Source organism: Felis catus, chromosome C1 (assembly GCF_018350175.1).
Source record: "Felis catus isolate Fca126 chromosome C1, F.catus_Fca126_mat1.0, whole genome shotgun sequence".
Lineage (NCBI taxonomy): Eukaryota > Metazoa > Chordata > Mammalia > Carnivora > Felidae > Felis > Felis catus.
This window is the reverse complement of record NC_058375.1, coordinates 117504078-117531648: the sequence shown is the minus strand read 5'-3', so window position 1 is coordinate 117531648 and position 27571 is coordinate 117504078. Positions and strand designations below refer to the sequence as shown.

General features: G+C 57.1%; 1 protein-coding gene and 1 pseudogene across 4 annotated transcripts in view; one reads left to right on the top strand and one right to left on the bottom strand.

Annotated features, from left to right (window-relative positions):
* GLI2 (GLI family zinc finger 2) overlaps positions 1-27571 on the top strand; it is a 259507-nt gene that overhangs the window by 44755 nt on the left and 187181 nt on the right. Inside the window, exons 1-3 of one of the 4 annotated variants that reach the window (XM_045033636.1) lie at positions 3551-4956; positions 5305-5416; positions 25797-25974. In XM_045033636.1, the coding sequence (XP_044889571.1) occupies positions 25827-25974 (148 nt within the window). In that variant the 5' untranslated portion in view covers positions 3551-4956; positions 5305-5416; positions 25797-25826. Of the gene's footprint in view, positions 1-3550; positions 5417-25796; positions 25975-27571 lie in introns of those variants that run through there. The other 3 variants (XM_045033635.1, XM_023259244.2, XM_045033638.1) reach the window with 3 other exon arrangements.
* On the bottom strand, positions 14180-14938 carry LOC101101655 (annotated as a pseudogene).

The window sequence follows — 27571 nt, the reverse complement described above, 5'->3', positions numbered from 1 at the left end:
TGGGGGCTCTGGGTGAGGTCAGGGTCCCCTGCTGTTGACAAGGTCACACAGGTGCACAGGAGTGAGAGTCAAGGTTTCTAGAACCCGGGACTTCGGTCCAGGGCAGTTTCGGTAGCAGTGGGTCATGGAGATGCTGGTGAAAGCTGAGCCCTCCTCCCCAGGAAACACCCCATGGGCCGTGGGGACGCATTATGGCCCAATCGTGGGCTCCCCCATCTGCCTCCGAAGCACCTGCTGCGCTGGGGTGTTGGTCGTGTCCTTGCCGCCTTTCTGGGTGGGAGAGGCCTGCCAGTGCCTGTGGCTGTCCCGGGCGATCACCTGGCACAGGCTGGACAGTGATGAGGCCTGAGGGTCTTGGGGTTGGGTGGCCGAGTACTGCTCTAGCCTCCAACCCACCTTTCACTTCCTTGCCTCCCCAACTATCCCGAGCCTTGGGTGTGCTATGAAGGGAGGGCTGGGGCTAGGAGTAGGTGGCAAGTTCTGGTCTGGCCCTGCTGTGCAGCATTGGGAGAGTGTCTCCCCCTGTCTGGGCTTCAGGTCATCTTCTGTAAGATGAAGGGCTTGGTGACAGGCTCCACGGGTTCCCTTCAGTTGGAAAATACTAGGCAGTGATCTGGGAGTGTGATGCTGAAAGCAGAGGGAGTCCCGGGGCCTGATGAAGGAGTTGTGAGCTGAGATATGTTCTAGACTGGGCGAGAGACCCATGCATTTGCTCCTTCAGAAAAGCTGAAGGAGGCCTCCTCTGCGAGGGGCCTGTGCTGGGGGCTCAGAAGTGACCAGGACATAGTCCCAGCCCCAGGATGCCGCAGTGGGGAGGTTGGCCCCCGGTCGGGTTCCCGCCTGCTCACTTCCCAGGGAAGGCTCACGAGAGTGGGGATGGCCTTGGCCTGCCCGCTCGCCCCAGCGTGTGTGGTGGCTGGAACAGGCAGGTATTTTTAACTTGCGTTTCCCAGCAGACTCCTGGCCCTCCTTAGGCCCTGGGCCTGTTCCCCTGCCCTAGACACGCTTGCAAGGGGTGGGGGGGGGGTTGGCGGAAGGAGTCTGACCTGTGTTGCAAGCACCTGATGAGTCTGGGGTGGAAGCTGGGTTCCGTGGATGGAGGGTGGGATGCAGGGGACCTGGCCAACTCTGGGCTTAACACTGGTCTCCGGTCCCCCGGGTCCAGCCCACCTCTGTGTGAGCAGGAAGCTGTGAGGTCCAAAGGCAAGGGTGGGGTGTAGGGGCTCTATAGGTGTGGGTCTGAGCAGGGGGTGGGGGCATCTTGGCAGGTGTTCTCCCTAAAGGCGCCAGAGGAGATAGTGGGGGCTGAAGGAAGGGTCCAGCCAGTTGGGGCCTTTGGAGCCAGCCTGCGTGGCAGGGGCTGGTGGCCTAGGGGACCGCATCGGGAGCCCCGAGCAAGGGGTTCTCTGCCCCCAAGCCAGGGCCTCTCCCGCCCGGACGGCCCATCCTGTCACAGCCAGGGAGCCTCCCTTTCCAGAAGGACCTCGCCCTGCCACCTCCCCCACAGTGAGCGGAGGCAGCGTTGGCGGGGAGGGCCCAGGGTGTCCAACACTGGGGGCGGCACTCTCAGTGGTTCCTGTGAGTGTGCGTGTACGTGTGAATGTTTGTGAACGAGCGTTGTGAGTGTAAGCGTGAACCAGGGTGAGCGTGAGTGTGTGACTGTGTATAAGTGATAGTGTGAGTATGTGTGTGTGTGTATGTGTGAGTTGAGTCGGAGTTTATGTGAGTGAGCGTGAGTCTGCGTGCGAGTAGGCGTGTGTGTGTGTGTGTGTGTGTGTGTGTGTGTGTGTGAGCACTGGAATGAGGCAGGGAAGGGGAGGTGGTGACAGGTCCCCGTGGTCAACGCTCTCTGCCCAAGCCCCTGCCATGGGTGTGGGGCTGCTGGTGCATCTCCCGGAGTGTGGCTTAGAGAGGGGCTGGGGGCTGGGAGGCAGCCAGGGGTCTGGTGTGCGGTGCCCCCCGGTGGATCAGCAGACTGCACCCGGCACAGCCTGGGGGGCAGAAATGCGGGGAGTACAGAAGCAGCTGGAGATACGCTTGGGGTCCTGGGCAGACATTTCCTCCAAGTAGATGTCCTGTTTGGGGGAGCAGTGAGGAGTGCATCTGGGCTGTAGGTTGGGGCATCTGAGCCCCGCATGGACAGGGTGGGGAGCTTAAGAGACTCTCAGGGGTGCAGAAGCCGCTGGGGGTCGTGGGGGGGGGGCGGGCGCAGGCAGCTCTCACTGGCTGGGCGGCACGGCTTGGCCAGGGACGAGCCAGTGGCATTGAACATCAGGCTGGCCGCACGCAGTGGCTGGCGCGGTTCCGATGGTGCAGGACCTGACGGGCTGGGAGGAGGGAAGTTCTCGAAGTGCCCAGTGCAAACAGAGCCGCGTGGCCACCTAATTGATGGGTTCTCCTCCTGAAACCTCGAGGCCTCCCGGGCCAGACTTTCCTCACTGCGTGAAAGATCCCTGTGATGGTCATCAAAGCCCAGGGCTGGCGAGGGGTGCCCTGGCCTCCCCGCCCCCAGCCTCCTCCTCGGGTCACGAGGCGCCCATTTCTTTGGCAGCCCTGGGCTCCCTGGCCCTCCCCCCGTCTCTGGGAACCCATGGTCAACTCCTCGCCCTGTCTCACCTCTCCTGTGACTCAGGTTGCTCCCCTTGTCGGTCCTGATTCAATCTCTTTAGCTCATGCCACGCCCACGCAGCCAAAGAAAATAATTAGGGGAGAAAAGTGGGCCGCCTGCCAGGTTCCCAGGGCAGGTGACGTCGGCGCTGGGCCGAGCCCTGGTCTCAGGTCCGTGAGCGGCATTGGCCGGGAGCCCTGCCCAGGTTCTGGGACATCTGAGGCACAGGCAGATAAGAGACTCCCGATTCTGTGCGTGGCTGGGGGTGTAGTCGCCTCAGGACCCGTCTGCCTGTGTTCAGTGTGTGTGTGGGAGGCATGTCCAGGGGCTTCCAGGCAGGTAGGCCCGGTGAGACGCTGGTGAGACGCTGGAGGACCCGGCCCCCTTTGCCACACAAACCTGGGGCCTCTGGACTGCTTGTCCAGCTCTCGAGAGCTGTGACAGGACAGCTACCAGGTAGGATTGGAAACATCGGAGGCTTTGTGACACACACCTGCCCCGGGTCGCGCCTGGAAGTGTTGGGTAGAAGGAGGGAGCATGGCCCTGGGTCCAGCCCGAGCTTGCCTTTGGCACCTGGGCCACCGCCCTTGCCTGGAGGATAAGAGGGGGGTTGGGGGGGGGGGATGCTTCAGAGGAAATAGAAGCTAGAGGATCCGGGTTAAGAGGCCCCAGAGGGGTTGTCCCAGGGGCCAGGCTGTCAGGGCAGCGCAAGGCACAGGCAAGAGCAGAAACTCCTCTCCGGGGCGCCTGGGTGGCGCAGTCGGTTAAGCGTCCGACTTCAGCCAGGTCACGATCTCGCGGTCTGGGAGTTCGAGCCCCGTGTCGGGCTCTGGGCTGATGGCTCAGAGCCTGGAGCCTGTTTCCGATTCTGTGTCTCCCTCTCTCTCTGCCCCTCCCCCGTTCATGCTCTGTCTCTCTCTGTCCCAAAAATAAATAAACGTTGAAAAAAAAAGAAACTCCTCTCCGCATACACCCACACCCTTCCCCGCGTGAAATAAAAATCAAGGCGGCATCAGGCCAGTGCTGTGCTGAGTGCTTATGTGCCCTGTCTGTGTAAGGCACTGACAGACAGACGGACATGCCTCCCCTCCATCCTACGACGTCAGTGTGATTATCCCTCCATTTTACAAATCTGAGAACTGTGGCTCAGGTTGGTGGAGCAGTTTTCTCCAGGTGCCCTCTGGAAAGGCTGCCGGCCCCATTGCCTCCCAGCACAAGCTGTGGCCTGTGAAATCCTACCGGCAATGGGTCTCACACAGGGGAGTGTGGGAGCCCCTGGGGCCAGGCCCCCCGCAGCCGGTCCCTGTCCTGTCAGGTCCCCAAGGGCGGCCTTGGGCACTGCAGGTGTGGAGCAGGGCGGCGCCTGGTAGAAAGTGCCAGAAAGTCCAAACACCAGACTCGGAGTAGGAGTTGGGATGTGGACCAGCCTGGAACAAGGCCTGAGAGATCCAGAGCCGTTTTCTGGAGGGTCTGGTCCTTCCTGCCAGCAAGAGGATTTAGCCTCTTCTGGTTCAGTACTGGTCACGGTCGGCATTTGCCGAGGGCTTTCTCTGTTCGGCATAGCAAGTCTGTAGTCGAGCTCCCCTTTCTGAGGGGAAGCTGGCCCAAGGGCACACAGCAAACCGGCAGGGCAGGGGTTAGGCTCCGAGGCGGCCCAACCCTGAGCCTTGCTCCTGACCCCTGTGCCGTCCTGCCTTCCGGGGCCTCATGCTCCGCTTCCTTTCCAAACCCAGGCGAGTGCAGGTCTGAGCTGTCTGGAGGCAGAGAGTGTACATATGTGTGCACGTATGTGTGTGTGCGCGAGTGTGCATGTGCGTGTGTGCGTGGGATGTTTGTGCCTAGGCAAAGGGGGGAAGAAAACAACACCCATCTTTTTTTTTTTTCCAGCTCAGTAGACATCACTGCATGGTGAAGGAATGTGGATTCCGCAAAACATTTTTTTTCTTCCTAGTATGTAAATACCTTTGGGTTTCTTGGGTCTCGGAAGGGCATCTATCACTCAGGTCTTACTTAGCAGTTACCATAAAAAGGGAATCCTGTTGTGAACGCACATGCACACACGCACGCGCACACACACACACACACACACACACTTTAGCAGCTTGAAAGCGGACTCTCCTTGAGTTTGGTGTGGCAGACATGTTCAGACCAAGGTCTAATTGCTGCGCTCTGGCTCGGGGGTTGGAGGCCACGGCCAGCTGCGTGCCGTCTAACATTCTTTGGTTCTGATAAGCAGAGTCCACCGTCCCTACTGACTTGAAGGGCCCCGGCTGGCTGTCCCGCTGCTGGATGCGAAAGAAGGAGGCGAGGGAAGGTGGAGGAGGAGAGAAAAACAGGAATGAAAGAGAGTAAGATACGGGAGAGGGAGACAGACACACGACAGCTCAGGGCAGACACTGGGAAGTCTTTGCAGGGACCCCGGGGGTGGCTACCATTCGCTCCACTCTCCCAACAGGAACGGGGTGATTCCAGCAGGCAGCTGGTGTGGGATCTGAGGGGATGCGGGCCTGGGAGCCTCATTGGCTTGACCCCAACCAAGCTGTCCCCTCTCAGGAGGAGGACGCTGTCCCCTTGGTCCATATCGCCATCGCCCTCTCTGAAGGTCCCTTTCAGGTGAGCCTCTTCTACGTGGCCCTGAAGGGAGGAGTGAGCCTCTAGCAACCTCAGTGTAGATGACCCCGTCCTTCCTTCAACAGGAATCACAGTGACACTGACATTTGCCGCTGGGCCTGCCCTCCAGCCCGCCCTGACTTCTGGATACCTCCTGCAAGGCTCAGAAACTGCAGGGTCAGGGGCTTGGCCCAGGAGGTAAAGTGTGGGCAATCCAAGGGCCATCGAGAACGTGCTATAGGTTTGCCCAACAGCAAGGAGCATTTGTACCGTGATGCCAAACCTCACTGTGTAAATTCACGTTGACCATATCACTCCTTTGCTATCCTTAGATAGCTCCCCAGTTCCTCCGGAAGAAAACCCAGACTCCAGCCCAGCGTGTGCTCTCCCTGCCTGCAGCCCGGACGCTGGCGGGGCTCTGTGTGCTCTGCTCCCTGCTCTGCCGCTGTCCCCTGCCACCTGCACTTGTCAGGGCTCCGTCTCTCCTTTCCTGCCGGCGACCTGCCGGCCTTGCTTTGAGTGCTGCTGCGGGGGCAGGCTCTGGGGTCCGGGCTCCTGGGTCCTCTTTCTGTCTCCATGGCTTGTCCCTCAGACGTGGCGATGTGTCGGGTACAGACCTGGCAGCCGGGCCTCTGCTCCCCTGGTTCTTTCCCGGCTCCCACAGGCTTAGGGGGCTGGTCTCTCAGCCCTCTGATTTCCATGGGCTTTCATCAGCATCAGCCCGTCCCTGGCCTGCTCTGCGGCTCCGTCCTTGCACTCCGGACCTTGGAGCCCATGCAAACCCCAGCTCCAGGGGGCCTGGATGTCAAGCTCTCTGGAGGGTTTCTGGCCTTTTCTCAGGAGATTAGTGCAGTGACCCATCAATCCACCTCCACCCATGGCTGTCGGGCTGCTGGCCAACCACGGCCACGGCACCCCCCGCTGTCCCGGGGCCTGGAGCTGGCTCACCCTCTGCCCCGATGCTCCCGAGTCCCGAGTGGCTTCAGCGTTTCCCTCACCTGCCCTGCCCTCCTCATCGGCCCTTGGCATGAACCCCTTTTTGTCACGATGGGCTGTGCCCTTTTCTGGGCTTGTCAGGAGATGAGATGAAAACAGAAGCCAAGTGCCCACCGCTGCTGCCACTCAGCCTGGCCGTCCCCAGCCTCCTTGACATCTCCCCACCCAGTCTCTTGAGTGGGGACGAACGTGGGCAAACGGCCTCAGACAAGGTGGGTGTGACGCTCCTGAGGAGAACAGGGCCGGAGCCCAACCTGACCGCACCTGCCCCGGTTCTGTGGCTCTGGGCAGTTTGCTGTTGGTGTCTCTGGGCCTCAGTTTACTGGTCTCTACGATGGGATCATTAAAGAACCATCCTCATGGGAGGTCAAAATGCAGGAAGGTGGAAGTGAGGTGACACGTGAGGGACTCCCATATGGGAAGGCACTCCACGGGTGTTAGTATCTCCACCTCAGTTTTCCTGGATCTCTCCATTTTCTTAAGTTTATTTATTTATTTTGAGAGAGAGCGAGCTCATGCGTGAAAGCGGGGGAGGGGCAGAAAGAGAGAGAGAGAGAGAGAGTGGATCCCAGCCAGGCTCTGTGCCCGACTAGGGACTCGAACCCACGAGCCGTGAGATCATGACCTGCGCTGAAATCAAGAGTCAAATGCTTTACCACCGGAACCACCAGGCGCCCCTCGAAAACATCCCCATTTTTAACCAAGCTTCTTGGAACCAGGAAAACGGAACTCAGACACTGGGGAGGGGGAGATACAGGAAAGGCAGGGCCTACCAGCAGGAGCACGCTTTTTTGTGCCAGGAGGCAGGGGGGTCGAGGGAGGATGTCACCCTGGGCATGCTGCTGGGTCCTCCTGAGCATAATTTCTTACCTATGAGGTGGGCTGATGGCATCTGCCTTGCAGGTATCCAGCGGCAGCAGGTGGATGGGCCCCAGGGTGCGCTGTAATACAGCACTGTGGCTTTTTTTTTTTAAACATTTTTTTTAAAATTTTTTTTCAACGTTTATTTATTTTTGGGACAGAGAGAGACAGAGCATGAACGGGGGAGGGGCAGAGAGAGAGGGAGACACAGAATCGGAAACAGGCTCCAGGCTCTGAGCCATCAGCCCAGAGCCGGACGCGGGGCTCGAACTCACGGACCGCGAGATCGTGACCTGGCTGAAGTCGGACGCTTAACCGACTGCGCCACCCAGGCGCCCCAGGTGTTTTCTTTAATATCAGCTCCTGCCTTCTCTTCCCCAAGTCATCCCCACTTTGCCTTATCTCCCCCTTTTGCTTTCTCTCTGGGCCCTTGCATGTCCAGCACTCCGCGGCTCTTGTGTCTCCCAGAAGCAAGGATGAGGTGCCGGAGGGAGAGGTGGGCAGGGTCCACGCGAACTTCAGGGGGTCTCAGCACAGGCCCCACCTCTCCTGGTGCACCCCAGCCCTCATGGGGCCTCAGCCGCAAAGCACAAGGGGAAATGAAGCAGCTAACACAATTCTTGGCTTTTACATATTTGCTTTGAGGACAGCTGGAGTGAACCCTCGGTGAGAGGGCAGATATAGAGGGAGTAGCTGTCTTTTCGTGTTGTGGGGAGACAGAGATTCTGAGGGTTTTTTCCAAATATATATATTTTTGCAGGGTCGTGTTTTTTTTTTTTTTAAATAATCTCTACACCCAACTGGGGCTCGAACTCATGCCCCAAGATCAGGAGTCACATGCTCCATCTACTGAGCCAACCAGGCACCCCTCAAAACATTTTTGATAAATTAATTGGGTGCTCCCCAGCGTTTGGGTCCAGCCTGAGGCCTGCCCTCCGAGTTGCAGCGTCATCAGGAGAGATTCTTTCAGCCCAGTTCCTGGCCTCCAAGGGAAGGGTCCTCACTTAGGATGGGAACCCAGGTGCCCTGGTGGTGGATGCTGGACCCCATGGGGGCTGTGGAGAGCGGCCAGGCCCCACTCTGGATTTCTCCTCTAGGGACAGGGGTGCTGACGAATCAGAGCTGAGCTGGGAATGCAACTTGTTCTGGTGGATGCTGAACCGGAGTCACCCTGCAGGCAGAGGAGTTGGGCGGGCAGACCTGCTCCCTCTGCCCTCTGGAGTCAGAGCACTGGAGGCATCACCCCCATTCTGAAGCCCGGAGGCTCCCCAAGGAACTGGCCCAGGATGTCACCTAGGGTTTCTCCTCCCCCCTTTTCCTTCATGGTCAGAAATAAGGCTATATTTCAGGGGCACCTGGGTGGCTCAGTCGGTAAAGAGTCTGACTCTTGATTTCAGCTCAGGTCATGATCTCATGGTTCGTGAGTTCGAGCCCCCCGTTGGGCTCCATACTGATGGTGCAGAGCCTGCTTGCGATTCTCTCTCTCCTTCTCTCTCTGCCTCTCCCCCGTTCGTGCTCGCTCACTGTCAAAATAAATAAATACACATTTAAAGAGAAAAAGAAGTAAGGCTACATTTGTAGTCTCTCTTATTGTTTTCTCTATAGATTTTAATAAGGAGCATTTTAACGGAAAAGCAATGTTATGTTAAAGAACGTTGCCAAAAGCCCAACGTGACCCAAATCCCATCATCCTAACACAACATTTTTTTCTGTCTGTTGTCCCTCCCTGTACATATGGTTTATTCTCCTAGTTGCGTTGAGTATGCATTCACCTTGGTTTTATTTTCATCCACCGTATGATCTTAAACGTTTCTGTCTTTTCATGTCTTTATAACAACGACCTAAAACCAAATAGCTGTGGTCCTTTTCCATTGTGTTGTTGTAATACCAGTGGATTCAGAACGATTTCTTTCCTGTTAGCGTGGAGGCTGCTACCCGGGGTTTTGCAAGTCTAGCTGACCCTGCAGTGGACACCTTGCATATCCCTTATTCATGACAGTGTCAGTGAGGCAGGCCGGGGACTTAGCAGATGTTTTCTGGCAGGCGGTGGCCTTTCGGCAGTCACTGGGATAGCTGGTGTTTACTGTCTGGCATATTCCAAAATCAGACACCACGGAGCAGGTCTCCTTTGGTTGAGGTGCCTTCTGTGTGTGAGGCACTGTACCAGATATTTTGTAGTCGTGCAGTCGTTCATAACGATTCTGGAACATTGAATTCCTGGCTCCATTTTCCATCAAGAGATGCTGAGGTGAGAGGAAGCTGGGTCATTTGCCCATAGCTTCCAGCAAGATGCTGAACCAGGCTTCAGATCCAGGTCTTCCCTGCACCGCTTCTCCATACAGCATAAGGTAGTGAGCTCCTCATCCATGGGAGTATTCAAGCAGAGGTTGGATGACGAAGTGTCTGGAATATTCTAGTTCGAGTTTCTCAATCGCAGCATCATAGACATTTTGACGGGATAATTCTCTGTTGTGGGGAGCTGTCTTGACCACTGTAGGACGTCTAGAATCATCGCTGGCCTCTACCCATTAGCTGCTGGCAGCACAATTTGGGAACAGTAACAGAGATCTGTAGACATTGCTAAATGTCGCTGAGGGGCACATTCGCCCCCAGTTGCTAACTGCTGCTGTAGGGGATCCCTGAGTGGGATGGGAGGCTGTCTGCTGGACGCCTTGGGCCCCCAAGAGGCTCCCTGCCTGGGAGGATCCCTTGGCCAACTGTGTCGATGGAGGGATGGGGCATGATGCCATCATGGAAGAAGTCCTGGGGTCCAGGCTAACGGGAAGGCTTGGACTGCCCCTTCCACCTGCAGACCCCAAGATAGGGTGCGAAGCCCCGCAGTCACCAGACGTGACCTGGGGTGGGGAACTGTGCTCCCAGAAATGACTGTGGGTGACAGGCCCGTGACCAAGGGCCGCCTAAACCTGTGGCCCCCTTTGTAGCTTCTTGCCAGTTTGGAAGGCTCTCCTCGCTGGAGGAAATCCACCGTGTCACCGTGGCGTCTCACATGGGCTGGGGACCTCCTTGAGCGTCTTCCCAGGGACAGTCCTGGTCAGGGAGCCCACCCGTGTCTCCCCGACTTGCACATCAGGCCCAGGGGGGCAGGGCTGGCAGGGAGACTGATTTTGCAGGGCTGCGTGTCGACTTGGGCTTTAAAGAGCGGTCTCATTTCCTCTCCGGAAGCCTTCAAAAGGCCTGGGGAACAAAAGGGGCTTGATTGAGTGTGCCTTGGAGAGCTTCATCCAAAGGAGGGAAAAGAACAAGCAGCCCACACTACAAAGCCACTTAATTTTGCATATGGTGTCATGCCAAGAAACGCTGAAGTGCAGGAACAAGCAAAGAGACGTTCCTTTTATCAGGAGGGTGTGGACCGGCAGTGAGAGCCAAGGACAGCCGTCAGCAAAACGGTGCCGTGTTTTTGGCGCCCCATCCCGTCCCCACACAGTCTCCCCTTACTCCCCTCCCGCTGCCTCCCTCCAGCCCTCTCCGCTCGGTCCCCCTCTCCTTCAAGAAATGAACTTTTCATATGACAGGCACTGAAGGCCTGACCTTATTTTCCGGGACAGTTTGCATTTTAATAGGCTGTTCTTGGAAACGGAAAAGCTTCCAAGAGGTGACTCTCTAATGGTATGGTTTTAGGTAGTGGCGGGGCGGGGAGGTTGTATTTTGTTTTGTTTTTCTGTTTTCGTTCTTGTTGTCGGAAGCCAGCGAGTTCCGTCTGGCACCTTCTAAGGTACAAGAAGCAACCAGCTGGGCTTCGTCTTTCAGTCAGGCTCTCTGGGGTCAGTTAAATGACCGTGACCAGCTGCCTACTGTGTGGCAGCCGCTAGTGGACACGGTGTGGGGGATGGTTTAGGAGGCAGCTGACTTCAGAACACTGGGTTCACTATGACAGCTCTCGCTGCACGTTTACGGGACGCTGACTGTGTGGCCGGTGATGTGTCTGGGGCTGGGGGTGAAAGTTCAAGAGCCAAACCACCCGGGGAACGGATTGAAACGTCTCCGTTTGAAGCAGAGGGTTGAAATGTCTCCCGGAGTGCAGTGCTGTGGGACCAGGCTGACGTGGGGACCTGAGGGAACACTGTGCCAGTCCGGGAGAAGTGACACCAGCCTTACCCTTAACGGTATAAGCAGGAAGGGGGCACCTGGGTGGCTCGGTTGGTTAAGCGCACCTCTGACTTCCGCTCAGGTCACGATCTCACGGTCCATGAGTTCGAGCCCCACGTTGGGCTCTGTGCCGACAGCTCAGAGCCTGGAGCCTGCTTCCGATTCTGTGTCTCCCTCTCTCTCTGCCCCTGCCCTGCTTGCACTCTGTCTCTCTCCCTCTCAAAAATAAATAAACATTAAAAAAAAAAAAAAAGGTATAAGCAGGAGTTAATCAGGCAGAGGAGGCAGGGGTGTGTGTTTTGGGGGAAGAGCATGAGCGCAGAGGCCTGACAAGCAGTGTCTGGGGGTCACAGATTTCCGGGGTCGTGTAAGGGGTGAGGTTTGCATTGGTGGAAATGAGGCCGAGGAGGCAGGGAGGGCTGAGGTTTTGTGTGCCGTGATGTGCCCTGATGGGAAGTTTGGGCATTCTCCCATAGACAGTGGGAGCCACCAAGGGTGAGTGCTCACCCTGCCTGCTGCTCAACACCCAGACCACTGTCCTCTATCTGCTGCAGCCCCCTCTGCTTTAGTAGACCATTCCAGACCTGACTTGCCCTCCCTTTGAAAATGTGGATCCACTCCTTCCTCCAGGAAGCCTTCCCTGACTTCCCTCGGGCTAGCCAACGCTCCCTAGGGCCCCTTGAGTTTCTCTCTCTATCAGGAAGCTTATTCTGTATTATCACTATCCAGTTCCCTTGATGACTGTCTCCCTGCTTGGGCTGGGGACTGTGGGAGAATAGCACTGTGTTTAATTCACCTCTGTAGTCAAGGACACAGCCCGATGTGTCGCCTACGGTAGGCCCCCGGGAACATGCACCACCCGCATGAAGAGCCTCACGCCCGTGCCGAGTCATGGAGCCCTTGGAATTTCCCCGGCCTCCCTAAGTGGACAGGCACTCAGGCTGCGGCTGACCCACATGGGGCTGGAGTGGATGTTAGGTCACCGATCCCAGGGGCCCCAGACACCTGATTTAGGCTGGGATGTGTGACCGCCAGGAGACGAGAAGGGTGTGCGAGAGCTGGTGGGCTCCCGGGAGTGAAAGTGGGAGAGCAAAGCCTGGGAGGGGCTGGGGCCTGGCAGGGGTGAAGGGGCAGCTTGGCAGGTGGGCCTGGGATGCCCTCCTTCCACCTCCGGCACGAAGAAGACAGCCAAAGGCAGGCTGTTCCTGTTGGCTTCACTCGCCAGGGTGGTGCTGGCCCTCGGTTCCTGGCAAAGCCCGGGAAAGCCAGTGGCTGAGCCTGGAAGAGGTACAGAAGAGCTGAGTGAGGACATTGCCTGGGAGGTGTGGGGAGGGCCGTGGCCGGGCAAGTCAGAGCGGTGTGCTGCACAGCCCGAACCAGGGATGCCAGGCCACCCACCCGCCTGGTTCTCGCCAGAGCCTTGAGAGGCACAGTAGCTACCCTGAATCTGCAGCTAGCCTTCCTACCCATCACCCTGCTCCCCGCCTCCTGGCCCGGCACCATCTGTGGGCAGGTGACCTCCAGCCTCAGAGATTGTTGGCGTCCCGCCGTAGGGTTGCTGGTTCATGGATGCAGGTGGCTTGGGCCCATTCGCGTGGAGCCTGTCTGTGCTCCCCACGTGCCAGGATTCCTTTTTCCACCCAGTTGGGCTGTGACACGCACTCCCTGGGGGTCCAGCCTGCCCCTCTCATAGGTGGCGTACTGAGCCCAGAGATGGGGGGATACTAACCCAGGGTCGCACGGCGGGTCGGGGTGGGGGTGGTGGTTGGGGCTGGGAGGGTGATAACGGTAGCTGAGACCCGCTGGCTGAGGAATAAACTGGTTAGGAGCTCGGGGACAACTCGTTTCCATCATTGGCAGGGCGCTGCTCTGTATCTGAGCTGCCTGGGCAGGGGGCTGGATGGGGTGAAATCTGGAGGCCATTCTTGGCGCCAGAGGGAGAAGGCTGACGGGGTTCGAAAGAGGTGGTTTTGGCCCTGGTGTGGGTCCCTGCCAGGCAGCCTCATAATCTCACTGGTCTTTGGTAGGGCTGAAGCACAGAAATCAGATGGAGGTTTTGTTTCTTTGTTTCTTTTCTTTTTTTTAAAAATTTTTTTTAATGCTTTTATTTATTTTTGAGACAGAGAGAGACAGAGCATGAGCAGGGGAGGGGCAGAGAGAGAGGGAGACACAGAATCTGAAGGAGGCTCCAGGCTCCGAGCTGTCAGCACACAGCCCGATGCGGGGCTCGAACGCACGGACTGTGAGATCATGACCTGAGCTGAAGTCGGATGGTCAACCGACTGGGCCACCCAGGTGCCCCTGTTTCTTTCTTTTTAATGTTTATTTAGTTATTTTGAGAGAGGGAGAGAGAGAATCCCAAACAGGCCCCATGCTTAGCACAGAGCCCGTCACAGGGCTCCACGACCCTGGGATCATGACCTGAGCTGAAATCAAGAGTCGGACGCTCAACTGACTGAGCCACCAGGGACCCCAGATGTAGGTTCTTTTCACTCTGAACCAACTCAGCAAACCCCAGAGCCCATCCCTAAGCTCCAAGGGGCAGCAGTGGACAAACAGAGCTTCCTTTCCCCAAAGCCAGCCCAGAACCGCCGGTGGGGGTCCATCACTGCCCAGTCCCCTCCTCAGGACAGCCTTGTGACTTGGGTCACTTATGTCAAGGTGTTTGAAGAAGTGAGATTCGCCCCCCGATCTGCGTGAAGGCCTGGGTCCCCCGATCTTCTAGAGGCTGTGATCTGGGTGATGACTGGAAGGATGTGGAAAAGCCACCCACACCACGTCTCTGACCCCAAAACGCCACTCCCTGGCCTACAATTCCACTTGGAGAAAATAGCGCCTCTGAGTGTGTGACGACTCACGTAGCACCCTTTAAGCAGAAAACACTTGATTTTGTACTTGCCTTGAGAATGGTGTGTGCCCACACACAGTAGGTGCGCAGTAATTTATCGACTTGGGGGCTACACACTATGTGGAGCAAAGTCTTTGTGCTCAAGGAGCTTAGTTTATTTCGTTCGTTTGTTTCCATTGGTTGCCAAATGATCCTTCATCGAGATATTTTCCGCTGTTGTTATTGTTCACTAGCTGGGCATTCACCGCATCACTATTGATGTCATCTATGATGTCATGAGGGTGGCGGCCATCAGCATTGCAGCCCACGGACTGGGCAGTCCCCGGGATCTCTTTAATGGTTCCAGAGAGTTCTCCGGCTAAAGATCGGTGCCGCATCTGTTGGGCAATGTTGACGCTCTCATCAAAAGTGATATTTCCACCGTGCTTACTGTTTTCTGCTCCTTTCTGTCTCTTGGTGGTTCCTTGAGGGCTTTGATAATCAGGGCAGAGGCAGGAAGGTGCCACTTCAGTCTGGGGCTGTCTGTTCTGAATGGTCAGTTTCACCGTAATCTGTAGACCCTTCCAGTCACCAGTTGCCTTGGCGATGGCATCTCCAACCCTTTTTTTGGAGACAGACCCAGGGGGCCGATCTTTGGGACCAGGGTAGACCTGGCACTGACTTCTCCACCAGTGCGCCTCAGGTATACGACTTGGATCTTGCGGTTGAAGGGAGACAGCCTGGTGGAAGTGGCTAGTGTTGAATGAACTCAGATTCAGGGCGACCGAAGACAGTTGCACCTTCGCCCCCTCCAAACCGAAAGCCAAAAAGCTCAAGGAGTTTATACTTTAAGGAAAGGAGTGCATTCACATGCCCGAAGCGGTTTTGCCCTGAAGACTTTCCCTGGCAGTGCTGGCGTCCGCAGACATTACGAGTTGATTCCAGCACCTGCCCCTGACCTGAGCCAGCCTCTGCTCATCTTCCACCTGGCTCCCTGCCCGTCATCCCCAGAGTGCTGATGGGTCCCCGGCGCAGCCCTGGCCCTGTGGGGATCGAGGCCTGGGGGGAAGCCAAGAGAGGGGAGGGGAGGGGAGTCCCGCAGGCCTCCGTGCCAGGGAGCATTTGTGCATTGAGTCAGGATCAAACGTGGATGCGTCTGCATCTGGGGTGAGCGTAAAGGGGAAACAGACGTGGAAACAATATGGGAAAGCAATATGGGAACTGGACCTCAGAGGGCGTGAGTTAGGACTGACCCCTAACCTAGGTGTGTGGGGGGGGTGCTCAGCAGGAGAGGCTCTGGGGAAATAGCATTGCAGGTGGGTAAATCCCAAGGTGGGGCCTTGGTGGGGATTTGTACCTTATCCTGTAGGCACCCCCCTCCTGCCTTTCCCGTTCTCTTTTCCCTTCTCAGAGCTTCCTTCGGGGGATTTACTCCACTTGCTGGGCCTCTGTCCCTGTCTTCCCTCCCCAAGTCTTGGGCGAAGGGGGTCCACACGGGGGGCCCTGCTGCCCGCAGCTGCTGTGTGTCAGGCCTGTTCCCGGTCATGCCCTCTGCAGCCCTGGGCCCCCACGGAGCCCTTCTCCCCTGCCTGCAGCCTGCCCGGGGCAGTCTGTTTTCCCTCCTTGGGGCAGAGGCGAAGCTTGTTTTTCTTCCCCGCTCAGGAATTGCGCCTCAGAAACACACAATGCAGCTGTTAAAATATCTGGGTCTGGCGGGGCGGCCGCACAGCGGGCCCCTTGTCCGCCTCGCAGACGGCGGCCTCCTCATGGGAGCCAAGTTGGGAGCTTGCCTCTGCTGGCGCTGTGCTGGTTGGGGGCGGGGGGGCGGGGGTGAGAGAGAGACCCCGGTCCTCCGGAGCTTCTGCTGCTCTCCATGGAGGTGGACTTCGACACGGAGGAAGGGGACGGACCATAGGCCTTTGCAGTCAAGCAGGATGGCACATTACACAAAGGTGCCAACCTGAGAGCTTGCACGTGAGACCCCAGAGGCACAGGCACTTGGGTGTGTAGAGGGAGAGAGAGGAAGGGGCTGTGACGGGGCCGCCTCGTCCAGTCCCTGACAGCCCCTCCTGTGGGTGGGTTGGCCCCCCAGCCCGGCCCGGGACGGGTCTTCCTGCCGCAGGCGGGCAGGCTTGCCTGGGCTGACAGGATACTGCAACGAATGTTCGTTTGAGCTGGGGCACGCATGTGCTTCTGATCCTTACCTTGAGGGAGGTGCTGTGTCACCCCCATTACACAGATGGGAAAACTGAGGCTCAGTGAGAAGTATGTTCTTGTCCGTAGCTCGACGTGTTGCTGGGATTCTAATGTGGTCAGTTTTCTCCAGAGTCCTCGCTCAGCCTGCTCCCTCTGCACGTGCCTGCAGCGGATATGAGCGGGGAGTGTTGTGAAAGTTTCAGAAGCAGCACGGGGAGGTTGGTTGGGTCTGAGCAGGACCCTGGGTGGGAGTCCATTAGGGCAGGCTTCCTGGGTTTTACAGCACGGCTTCCTTGTGTAGAGCAGAGAGGAAAGAATGTTCTGGGCAGGACAGCATGGGGATGATGCAAGGCCAGGGGGCATGGACATGACCTGGTACTTTGAGGGAAAAAACCCAAATGCAAGCGAAAGGCCATTTCGATGCCATCTGAAGTGTCAATCACGAAGTAGCTCTTACCCGTATCTTCCCAGGGGAAAAAAAAAAAAAAAGCCTCTTGCCCAGCTCCAGTCCTGATACCCATCTCTCCTTATCTGAGGCTGGCTGCCCCAGCAGGGGCCCGCATTTCCCATCAGGGCCCTCCCTGGCTGCCGTTCTGGCCCAGCAAGTCAGTGAATTAGGGTTAATTATCTGTTTTCCTGAAAGCCAGCGAGCCCAGGGGCTGGGCATATTAGGGAGCTTTCGTACTTGGAAAAATCCATTCGAGGAGTGATAAAGAAGCAGGTGCACCCGCTAGGAGAGTGATGTTTGCCTGGTGCCCCACCCTGGCCATGACGGGAGGGTGAGGGTTTTGCCCCCATCCCCCAGCTTTTCAGGCCTCTAGTCTGAAGCCTCTGGAAGCAGCTGGGATGGTTGGTGGGAGCCGGGCTGGCCCTGTTGCATGGCCAAAGTGGGTTCGAGACCCAGGAAGCAAGGAAGTGCATTCTTCCTAAACCTGTCTCCCTCTGGCCTGCCCTTCCCAGAGACCCTGTCAGGGCCTGCAGCTCCCCCTCCACCTGGTCTGTCCCTTGCTCCTCTCTCCCTGTGCGAATGCTCCCCTGTCTTTTTCTTCTCTGCCCACAGTGTGCCCAGAGCACATGCCCAGGCCATTCATTCCCTGCCCCTGGAGTGCCCTTCCCTGTCCCCTCTGCAGGCCAAGGTCAAGACCTTTCATTCCCTGTCTTGAAGCCACAAGGCAGATCTGTGGTCATCTGTAAGCCCCCTCTGACGTCCCCAGTCAGTAGCCCTGAGCTTCTCCGGCCCGAAAGTCCCTGCTACTTACTTGGCATTTGTCACAGACCGGCTTAGCCTTCGGTGAACTCTATAAACTGCTTTGTGCCTTTTGACCCCTCTGTGATATTCCTTGCACGTGGCGGGCATCGACACACTCAGCAGATTTGGTTGGAGTAAAAAAACGTGTGGCCTTCAGAATCCGACGGGCCTGCATTGGAACAGCAGTGCTGCTACGTGTTAACTCTGTGCCTTTGGGCAGGTTGCTCACCCTCTCTGGGCCTGGGTTTCATTGTAAAGCAAGGATCACATCGGCCCCTCAAGGGTTACGGTGGCTGGCACTGTGATCACGCGACGAGAGGAGCTCTCCTCGTGTGGGCACCTACAGGTGCTGGAAGCTTCTGATCTTTCCTTTCTCCGGTAATGTGGCTCCTAGTAGGTGGGACGCTGCTGGGCAGAGCAGGGGACCAAGGAATGATGGAGCAGTTTGAGGGACTCTTCTTCCTCTGTGCCACATAGTAAGTAGCGAGAGCCCCACATGGTGTATCCGTGGGGAGGGCGGGGGTTCTAGAAGAACGCTTTTTTTTTTCCAGTTGTGTCCTCTTTTGCTGTCCGCACAGTGCACCCAGCAGCAGGCTGGACAGTATGTGCCACACGCACGTGGAGACAGGTGTCTGTGCCTGGTAAGGAACAGCTACCGCGTGCCGGCACCCTGCGCGCATTGATACGTGCGAGGTTCCCGATCACCTTGGGAGGGACTGTACGACCTCTCACTGTCCACGGGCTCAGGGAGCTGGGACCCCATGGTCTGGCCTCTTATCCCATATCTGACCAGGGCAGGGTCCCAGGGATCTCCTGCCGGCTCTGATTTCCCCTTCCAAGATTGCTCTCCCCCAGGGGCCTGTGGGCACCGCCGGCCAGGATGGTACCAGGGGGCCAGCCCAGGCAGGAGTGTGTGGTCCTCCCCAAGTCACCGGAAGAGGGAGGAGCCAAGGGACAGGGCAGAGGCATGGCTGTGTCTTCCCCCACCCCCTCTGGTGGTGGGAAGTCAGTCACATCTCCAGCCTGGACCCAGGCCTGGAGCCCCTCGTCTGGGTTTTGTTAGAGATGGTTTGCTGCTTGCTGGGTCCCAGTGGAGCTGTGTCGCAGAGGCTCTGAGCCCACATGCAGAGACAAGGCAGGTGGACAGAGAAGGCAGAAGCAGATGCAGCTTAGGCCTGAGGTCCTACAGGCAGGTGCAAGTACGCAGAAGCCCCAGCTGCCACCCTGGGCCACTGCAGGCAGGTGATGTCTTCTTGGAGACGAGTGCCTGCCTGCAGAGGTTCCCCTGCCTGGCCAGCCCCCACCGGGGACCCAGTGTTTGTGGGGCTGCTGCTGTCACTTGTGTTAACAACCATCCTGGGAAGGTTGACTGTCCTCTCAACCACCCTGGGAGGTAGGAAGGAGACTCCGTGTTCCAGGGGAGGAAACGGAGCTCAGAGAGGGGACGTAACACCGCCAAAGACACACAGCTGATGTGGACTGCGCTGGTCCAAGCCTACGCACGTCTCATGCTGGGAGAATAAAATGCATACCTGTTTTAAAATAGGATTATTTTATCTCCTGCTGTGAAGGGCAAGCAGGGGGTTCCCGGCTTGGTATAGTCCTGGGGAACGCTCACCCCACCCACTCCCTCTTCCCCTACAAGACGGGGGGAGTAAGTGTCAGTTTGGGCCCAGGTAGGGCAGTGGGGCTGCGAGGACGTACACATCCTCATGCCTCCCACCTGGAGAGTCAGTTGTGTGGCTGGCCTCTGCCCTGTGGTCTTGGACTGGCACTCCCTGGGTCCAGATGGCAGTGCCCAAGTGATAGGAGAGCCAATGTCTGGTTCTCGGTCACTCGGGGCGGGTACAGGACGCGGCCTCAGGACCTTGGGGCCACAACTGGGGCGGGGGAGTCTGCCGGTCTCTTTTGAGTCATAACGAGCTTGTAATTATCATTATCTTTAATCTTTGCTGCACTGACAGTGCGTCTTTCACTTCGGGAAATTTCACCTGTTTTATCTCATTTGATCTTAAAAATAAGTCCGATCAAGGCAGGGCAGGTACTTATTATCTCCGGTGTATTTGTGTGTGTGGGTCTGTGTGTCTCTGCATGTAACTGTGTGTGCTGCGTGTGGCTGTGTGTGTGAATGCGTGTGTGTGTGGTATGGGATCATCTGTGCACGTGTGACCGGGTGCTTGTGCACGCGTGTGGCTGTGCATGTGGTCGTGGTTGCTGCGTGTGCCCTTGCGTGTCCCCGCGTGTGGGGTCTGGGTGCACACGCGGCACGGCCGAGATCAGAGGAGGTGAGAACCCCACGGCCCCGAGGTGGCTGCGAGGGCCGGGAGGCAAGGTTTCATCTCTCTCCTGGAGATTGATTTCGCCCGGGGAAGACGCTCTAATTCCTGTGACTCACTCGTTAGAGGAGTTCAAAGCAGCCAGGTGGCGGGAGGGTGTCTGGGATTGCAGGTTTCGGAGTGATTCGCTCATTCTGCTCTGATTATTAATTTATTCTTCAGGCTAGTCCTTTCCCTGAGAGTTCTTAACCTCTTCTGTGCCGTGGACCCCTCCTCGGAATGAGGATGCATAGAGTAAAAACATAGAACGCAGAGAATAAAATGCAGAGAATAAAAACACATGGGGTGGGTTACGGGAGAAACCGATGCTATTGAAAGCAATAACCAAATGTAAAAGGCGCCACGTCTGTGCTATAGTCATGCGTGGGCTCCCTTGCCGGCTCAGGCTGCAAGGTCACTGGGGTCTAATGGTGACCTTAAGCTGTGGTGAGCACAGGTGATGCTCTATGCCATGGCATGAACACATCTGTGACGTGTGCCGGTGGCAGGCTCAGAGGCACTGTGGCTCGTCCATGCCCGTGCCTGAGGGACACCAACTTCCACTTCCAAGTTAGCAGAGGTAAAAATGTATTTTTTCCCTCGGGGTCATGCAGCCTTGCATTAACTGGAACTTGTAAATTATTTAGAATAATTTGTAAATGATCTGGAAGCCACCTTCTAAGTGGCACCCCCGTGAAGGTTTCTCTAAACCCGTCTGTGCATCACAAATACCCATGGAACTTTTTACAGAATGTCATATTTTGTCCCTGACCTTCTGCCAGGACCTGTGGAATTAGAGTCTCAGGGAGAGGGTCCAGGGATGCCTGCAGGGCTTCTCGGGGATGCCAGGACCCCCGAGAGGTGCCGAGGCCCTCGAGGGCAGGTGACTAGTGCAAAGGGGCTCCTCCTGGCCTCGGGTCCAGCACGTCCCCTTTCCTTAGCAGAACCTGGGCAGTGTGGTTACATGTCCTCTGGGGAGTTGTTCGAACACGCTAGAGCACTGTGACTTCCCCAGGTGCAGTGGGGGTATTGCCTCTCCTCCTCCCCCTGGCGAGTGCTGTGCTCCCAGCCCCTTCTGTTGTGGAGCCTTTGGTGGGGCCCGTGGGATTTCGGCACAGACCGTGGCACCCCCCCCCAGCTGAGGTGTGGGCCGCCCCCCCTCCCGGCCCCCCCGCTGCTGTCCCCAGATGGCCTCTGGGGGCCCAGGTGAGCTTGTTGACAAGGCTCGGAGGAGCTTCAGGGAGTGAAAGTGGCTGCCTGGGACCCTGGGCGCCTGGTGTTTACCCAGAAATTGTGCTAATCCCGCTAATTCCCGTGATTTACGCAGCCTCTTGGCTCTGTCTATGGCCTTCCTCTCCTGGGAGGGGAGGGAAGCAGAGGGCAGCGGCTGATGTGCCGAAGACCATGCCCGTGGCACGGGGGGGGGGGCGGGGGGGACTGTCTGCGCTCCCCCTGGCTGGGTCGGTCCCCCGTGGGTATCCGTGGAACCCCAGGGCTTCTGTGTGCACATCTGTTCCTGGGCCACAGAAGGCAGTCGAGAGTGGGAATCTCAATAAATACCCTTTCCTCCTGTGCGCTGTTCACCCTGGTCCTGTGCTGGCCATACCCTGAGGCTTCACGCGGCAATACTCTCCGGGGCCCTGGCCCTCTTCCCTCCGTGGAAAGTGGCCCCGGGGGGCTCACTTCCTCCTCTGTAAGCACTGGGTTGGTGACACCCACTCTGCCAGCAGAACAGGGCAGGAGGCTGGCGTCAAGGAGCTACAGCTGCTGGTCTCCAAGAAAACCCGCAGGCTTCTGCTCCTCTTCGAGTCTCCTCGTGTCCCTTAGCAAATTGACACCGTCCCTTCTTGAGCCTCCTTCTTTTCTTGAGATCTCTGACGCTAAAGTCCGAAGGTTCTGACTTGTTGGCCTCAGTCTCCCCATCTGCATTCGGATAGGGTTGGATCCATGCCTCGGGGGTCTGCCAGCCCGGCACTGGGGCTGGGGCTGGGGTTTGGTCTCATGCGCCGACGCTGTGGGCGCCCGGAGTCCTCCGCTGGTTTCTGGTCCACTGAGCCCCATGCCCTCCAGACGCAGGCCTGGCTCCCTGTGCCCACCTTACCCATCGGCAAGGGTTCTGAGTATCTGCTCAGCGGGGACCTAGGGATGCAAGGCCCAGCCGTGCCCTGGATGAGGTCACAGTCAAGCAGGAAGCCAGGTGGGGGTGTAGCAGGTCACAACCGTGACACGTTGGGGGAGTATCCAATCCCTGGGCAAGGACACCTAATTCATTTAGGGGTCGTGCAGGGCCTCGCCAGCTCCCAGCCTAGTGCAGGTGAGGCATGAAGCTGGTCATCAGTGAAGAAGTGTTGAGTAAATGGTTAGCGAATGAATGTACGACCGCCTACCCTGGACGGCCCCAGCAGACAGGCACATAGCCCAGTCGCGGTGTTTGCACACAGCCCCGAAAGAGCCTCAGCTTTGGCCCACCCTTGACTGGTGGTCTCTGTCCACCGGTGTCACTACCTTGGATATATGACTAGGGGGGGAGCCACGCCAAAACTTGCTTCTTGGGTCCCCTGGGCTCCTGGCACAGTGCTCCCCATACCCGAAGGGCTCAACGGTTACCTTATGCCTTCCAGGGGATTCCGGGGTAAATCCCTTAGCACTGTTGCATCGTTACGCAAGGGACAGCTCACTGTGGTGCTTGAGAGTACGGCTTCGGGGCCAGACAGCCTGGGCTCAAGGCCTGGCACGGCCGCCTCTAACCGTGCGTCTTAGAGCCAGTTACTCAACTTCTCTGAGCGTTGGTTTCTTCCTATGTAAAATGTGAGGATTAAATGAGATCCCTCCCGTAAGGTGTTTGGCACACGGTAAATGCTTATTAAAGTTTTGTCGTTCCAGCTGTTATTGTTATTTTTGTCCTTACTTCCAAATTCAAGGTGTGTTTCAACGTTGGGCCTAAATATCCCTTTACCTGAGCTTCTGGGGAGGAAAACCCAGGCTGTTCACAAAACCACTTGCATTTCAAAGAGCTGTGGTTTCCTGCCACAAAGGTCCATTCTCTCTGCCAGGCGTTTCTGAGCGTTTGCCCTGTGTCAGCTTGACCTGGAGGTGATGATTACAACCTAAGGGTGCTGGGTTGGTGCAGAAATCCCGAAGCAGAAGTGACTGGAACTGGGGAGGAGTTGGGGGGCTTCCCAGAGGAGCTGATATCCGAGTGGCATCTTGAAGGAAGAGTAGGGGTCCGCAGAGAAAGGGCAAAGGACTGCGGGTGGGTGGCATGGCTTGAGTGGGGGCCTGGTGGCGGACAGGATTAGACTAGTCACACCTGTCTGGGTGGGAAGGAGATGTGGGCAGGGGAGTTTACAGGAAGACTTTACTTAAAAGCCACGGGGGTTCAGCGCGGCCTTGGCCAGAGGAAGAATGCAGTGAGATGTGGGTTTGGTGCAGCCGGGTGGCCGGGCTGAAGGGGCCGAGAAGGCGGAGCGGGGGCGGGCCGGGGTATGTCGCCGGTGAGCGGTTCCCATAGCCAGATGACACAAAAAGGCTCGGGGCCAAAGGAAACCCCATAACTCACCAGAATCTGCAGGGAGATTTCTCTGTCCCCCATCGGCCTTGGGTTTTCTTAACAGGGAGTTTTGAAAGTTTGAGGAAGCAGGACAGGCCGGTGTGTGCAGACAAAACCAGGCGGTCCAGGACGCGGGTTGTTTTCCCCTGGCAGGCCAGCAGGACCGTGGACCGTCTCTGATACATCACATCCGTCTTTCTGGGCTTTTCCCATTTTCCACCGAGACACGACAGTTTTGTGCGGATCTAACAAGATGAAATTCTGGACCTGAAGATGTGGATCTAACCTCGAGGCCCCCGGGGATGGAGCTGACCACTGCCTTTGGTCTCTGCCCTGCTGTGACCCACGGGCTCCCTACCAGAACCTTCCCTTCCCACCGGCCTGCGAACCAGCCCCGCCTCCTTTTTCTGCCGCCGCCGCCGCGGACCTCCGGACTCTCCAGTTGTTGCGTTATGTTTGGCTTTTACGGCAAAGCTTCCTGACGAGATTGTTTGTGCCTCTGTTTTTTCTACCTCCACTCAGGGACCCTGGTCGCCACGTGCGACCGAAACGGGTCAGCCCTCAGGCTTCACTGTCTCCCATCTCTCAGTAGCTTAGGAGGGAGCTGATTGTTCCCCCTCTTCAGGCTGTCTCACTCCTGCCTTGGCTTCCGGCCCCCCACGCTCCCCTGGTGGTCGTTTCGTCCTTTCTCCCGCTGGCAGTTCCTGCTTAGTCCCCTTGGCGGGTTTCTTCTCCTTTTCCTGGAAATGTTGGAATGTCCATGTTTCAGCTCTGGAACTTTCTTCCGGAACTTTTCCTCTTGGCTTCCACCCTCTGTCTCGGAGATCTTGCGCGGTGGTGGTCATATTCCTCCCTCCAGCTTCTACCTCTCCCCCGAGCTCTGAACTTGTGTTTCCAACAGCCTCTGCGCGATTTAATAGGCACTCCAACTTAACATGGCCCAGACTGAGCTCCTGATCTCTGCCCCAAACCAGCTTCTCACCCAGTGGGACCCCATCCCAGCCAACGGCACGGCCATTCATTCATCCAGGTCGTCAGCCAAAAATCTGAGCCACCTGTGACACTACTCCTCTTCTTCTAAGAAGATTGGCTCGTGTCTCTATTCTGTAACTTGAAACAAATGCTCGATTAGCAGTTTCTGCCAGCGATGAGGCATATTAGTGAAAGGCTTGCTTGTGACCCGGGACTCAGCCGCAGAGGGAGCATTCATTACCTGTGCCCTGCATCCCGGTCCAAGCCCTGGAAAGTCTGTGATCCCCGCCATTCACCATCTCAGACCACCATCACGTCTTCCTGGGCCTCTCTGGTAGTTCCCCTTCCCCCAGATCTGCTCTCCCACGGCAGCAGAGTGACCCCGATACCCCCGTGAGACCTGTCATACACCCCATCTGCTCAAAACCTTCCAGAGCCTGCACTCTCCTTGCTGTTCCTCAGATGAGCCAGCCTCTGCCCATCCACCTTTGTGGCTCCTGCCTCTGCCCTCTGGCTGCCGTGGGCTTCCATGGCAGATTCACGTGGCACCCCGTTCCAACCTCAGAGACGAAGGCGGCGGGCCCTCTGCCCCTCTGCCCTGCTCTGTCCTTCCACTTTGCTTGCTTTATTGACACTACCTCTCACTAAAGCTAAATATACATTTATTCCACCTCTCCCCGCCCCCCCGGCCCATATACCATGTCTCTGCCAGGTAGAATGTAAACTCCGTGGACTGTACCTTCAGCACCAGACAGAATGCCTGATACATAATAGGGGCTGAAAACTATGTTGACCGAATATGTGCTAGTGCATAAATGGTGAAAAAATGTTTGAATGAATGAATGAATGAATGAATACACATATACACAAGTACACGAGAGGCGGCTCCTGGTGAGCAGGGAAGGAACAGGAAAAGCGAAGGCTTTTCTGGGGCGCTTGGGTGGCTCAGTCGGTTAAGCATCCGGCTTCGGCTCAGGTCATGATCTCGTGGTTTGTGAGTTCGAGCCCCCACATCGGGCTCTGTGCTGACAACTCAGAGCCTGGAGCCTGCTTCGGATTCTGTGTCTCCCCCTCTCTCTCCCCCTCCCCTGCTTGCACTCTCTCTCTCTCTCTCAAGAATAAATAAACTTAGAAAAAAAATTTTTTTAAAAGAGGGCTTTTCTTTGAGGACCACTCAGGAATTGTTACTCTGTTTTCATTTTCCTGTGATGCCCAGTTGGCGGTCATTGCCCCTGACTTCATTTCTCCAAGTAGAACTTGCTGCCCAGATTTTTAAAAATCTGGGGTCGAAGGCAACGCAGACGCTCGGCTGTTGTCCGCGAGGTCGTTCAAAAGACCAGATGAGTCTCAGAACTAATAATTCTCGAAATTAATTAAACCCTCCTTCCCAATTATGAGAGAATTAAGCTTTCATAGCGTGCGGCGGCCGTGAATCTGGGTCGGCGTTTCCCGGCTGGGTCTGGGGGCAGTCAGTGGTGCTGAGCGTCTTTGTCTTTTTCTTCAAGGGCTGTCACCCAGGACCATGAGCGGCTAAGATGGAGACGTCCGCCTCAGTCACGGCCACGGAGAAGAAAGACGCCAAAAGTGGGAGCCTGGAGGGTGTCGCTTTCCCCGACCCGGGCAGGAAGGCCTCTGCTCTCGCGGTGGCCACGGCGGCCGCGGCAGCGGTGGCTGCCCAAGGAGGTACTATGTGTTCTTCACACTCGGCGGGCGGCAGGGGTGTTTTTCATTAGCCCGTTAGGATTTAATTAGGCCGGTGGCCGATGTCACCAGGCAGGCATGCTGGGTTTATGGGGGGCGAAGAGGAGGGCGCCCCTGCTCCCGGGGATCCCGGGCCCCTTGACGTTCGCCTGCAGGTTTCTCGGGGATTCGGCCGCCCTCAGTCTGCTGAGCGGCGCTGGGAGCGTTCGGTTGGCACGTTTGAGATGTGCCAGAGACACGGCCTCGGGCCTCTGGCCTGCCAAGGACTATTTTGGAAAGTAATTGTCTCCTGATCCCTCTGGCTGTAATTAGAGGGTCAGGTACAGAATTTAGTATCCTTAGGTGAATTTCTGGCCAACTTAATTATAACAGAAGAACTCCACAAGCTTCAGCCTCTCATTTACTGCCCCGGAGAGAAATGCTCTCTGGTTTCCACTGGTCCGTGCCAGCATCCCGTCGGGAAAGTTTGGCGGGAAGGCGAGACCTCCCCTTGTGTGCGCGCAGTCCATCTGGAGGCCACAAAACTATTTCTGTCTCGGAGGAGTGGAGAGTCTTAGATTTCTTCTCTTTCCCTTTTTTATTCAAGTGCATTTAGTCATGGCCTATTGCTTGCCGCTCAGGCACAGATTTGCCTCCGCGGGGTGGTCGTGCAGGCATGGGCAGTGCCTCTCACACTTTGATGCGCACACGCATGGCGGGGGTGGGAGTGGGGGGCGGCTTGCTGAAGTGCAGAGCCCAGTTTAGCAAGTCGGGTAGGGCTGAGTTTCTGCATTTCTCTCCAGAACTCAGGTGATGCTGGTGCTCCTGGTCCGTGACCCGCGCTGGGCGTAGCTGGGGGCTGGAGCCCAGGGACTCGGGGAGACCCTCAGACGGGGAGGAAGGAGTTGGTGGTTCCAAGAGTGAACTAGAGGACCTCCGGGGTGTGGTTACTACATTTAGTTTTATTTTTGTTCATGATTCTAAGTTGGAGGTCGTTATTAGGATGTGTGGCCCAAGTCAGGAGGGGGAGACCCGAGGCCAGCCTTTGGCCTCCCTACCTGGGTGATGCCCCTCGACTCCTGTCCCTCTTGGAGACTGGCTGTCCAGGCCCTTCTTGTGTGACCAGCTGGGGTGGAGGTAGGAGCCAAAGCCCCAGGTGGACACCCTGCCCTCCAACAGGGTGGTGTCAGCAGAGGAGGGGAGGCTGAGGGTAGGAGTCTGGCTGGCTGGGAGGCCAGGCTGCCTGGTCACAGGGCTGGCTTGTCCTGGGCCTGGCTGTGTCTGCCTGTGATCTGTTCCTTCCCTGGGGTCAGGCTTCCCCTACCCCGTGGTGACTGCTCAAGCTATCCCTCTGCCTAAGGGACAGATCCATGGGTCTCCGAGGCCTCAGTGAGCCCTGGCAAGCCTGGGCCTCCGTGCATCTCTGGCCTGCCCCGGGGCCTCTGTTCTCCCCACGGTCTGGGTCTACTTCTCCTGAGCTGTGAGTGGGTCATGAACTACCACATGGCAAGATTTACGGCCATGCCATAGTAGCAGAGAACAGACTTAAGCAGTAATTACACAGTGATTGAGATGTAATTGGGGGGAAGCCCCTCTAGCG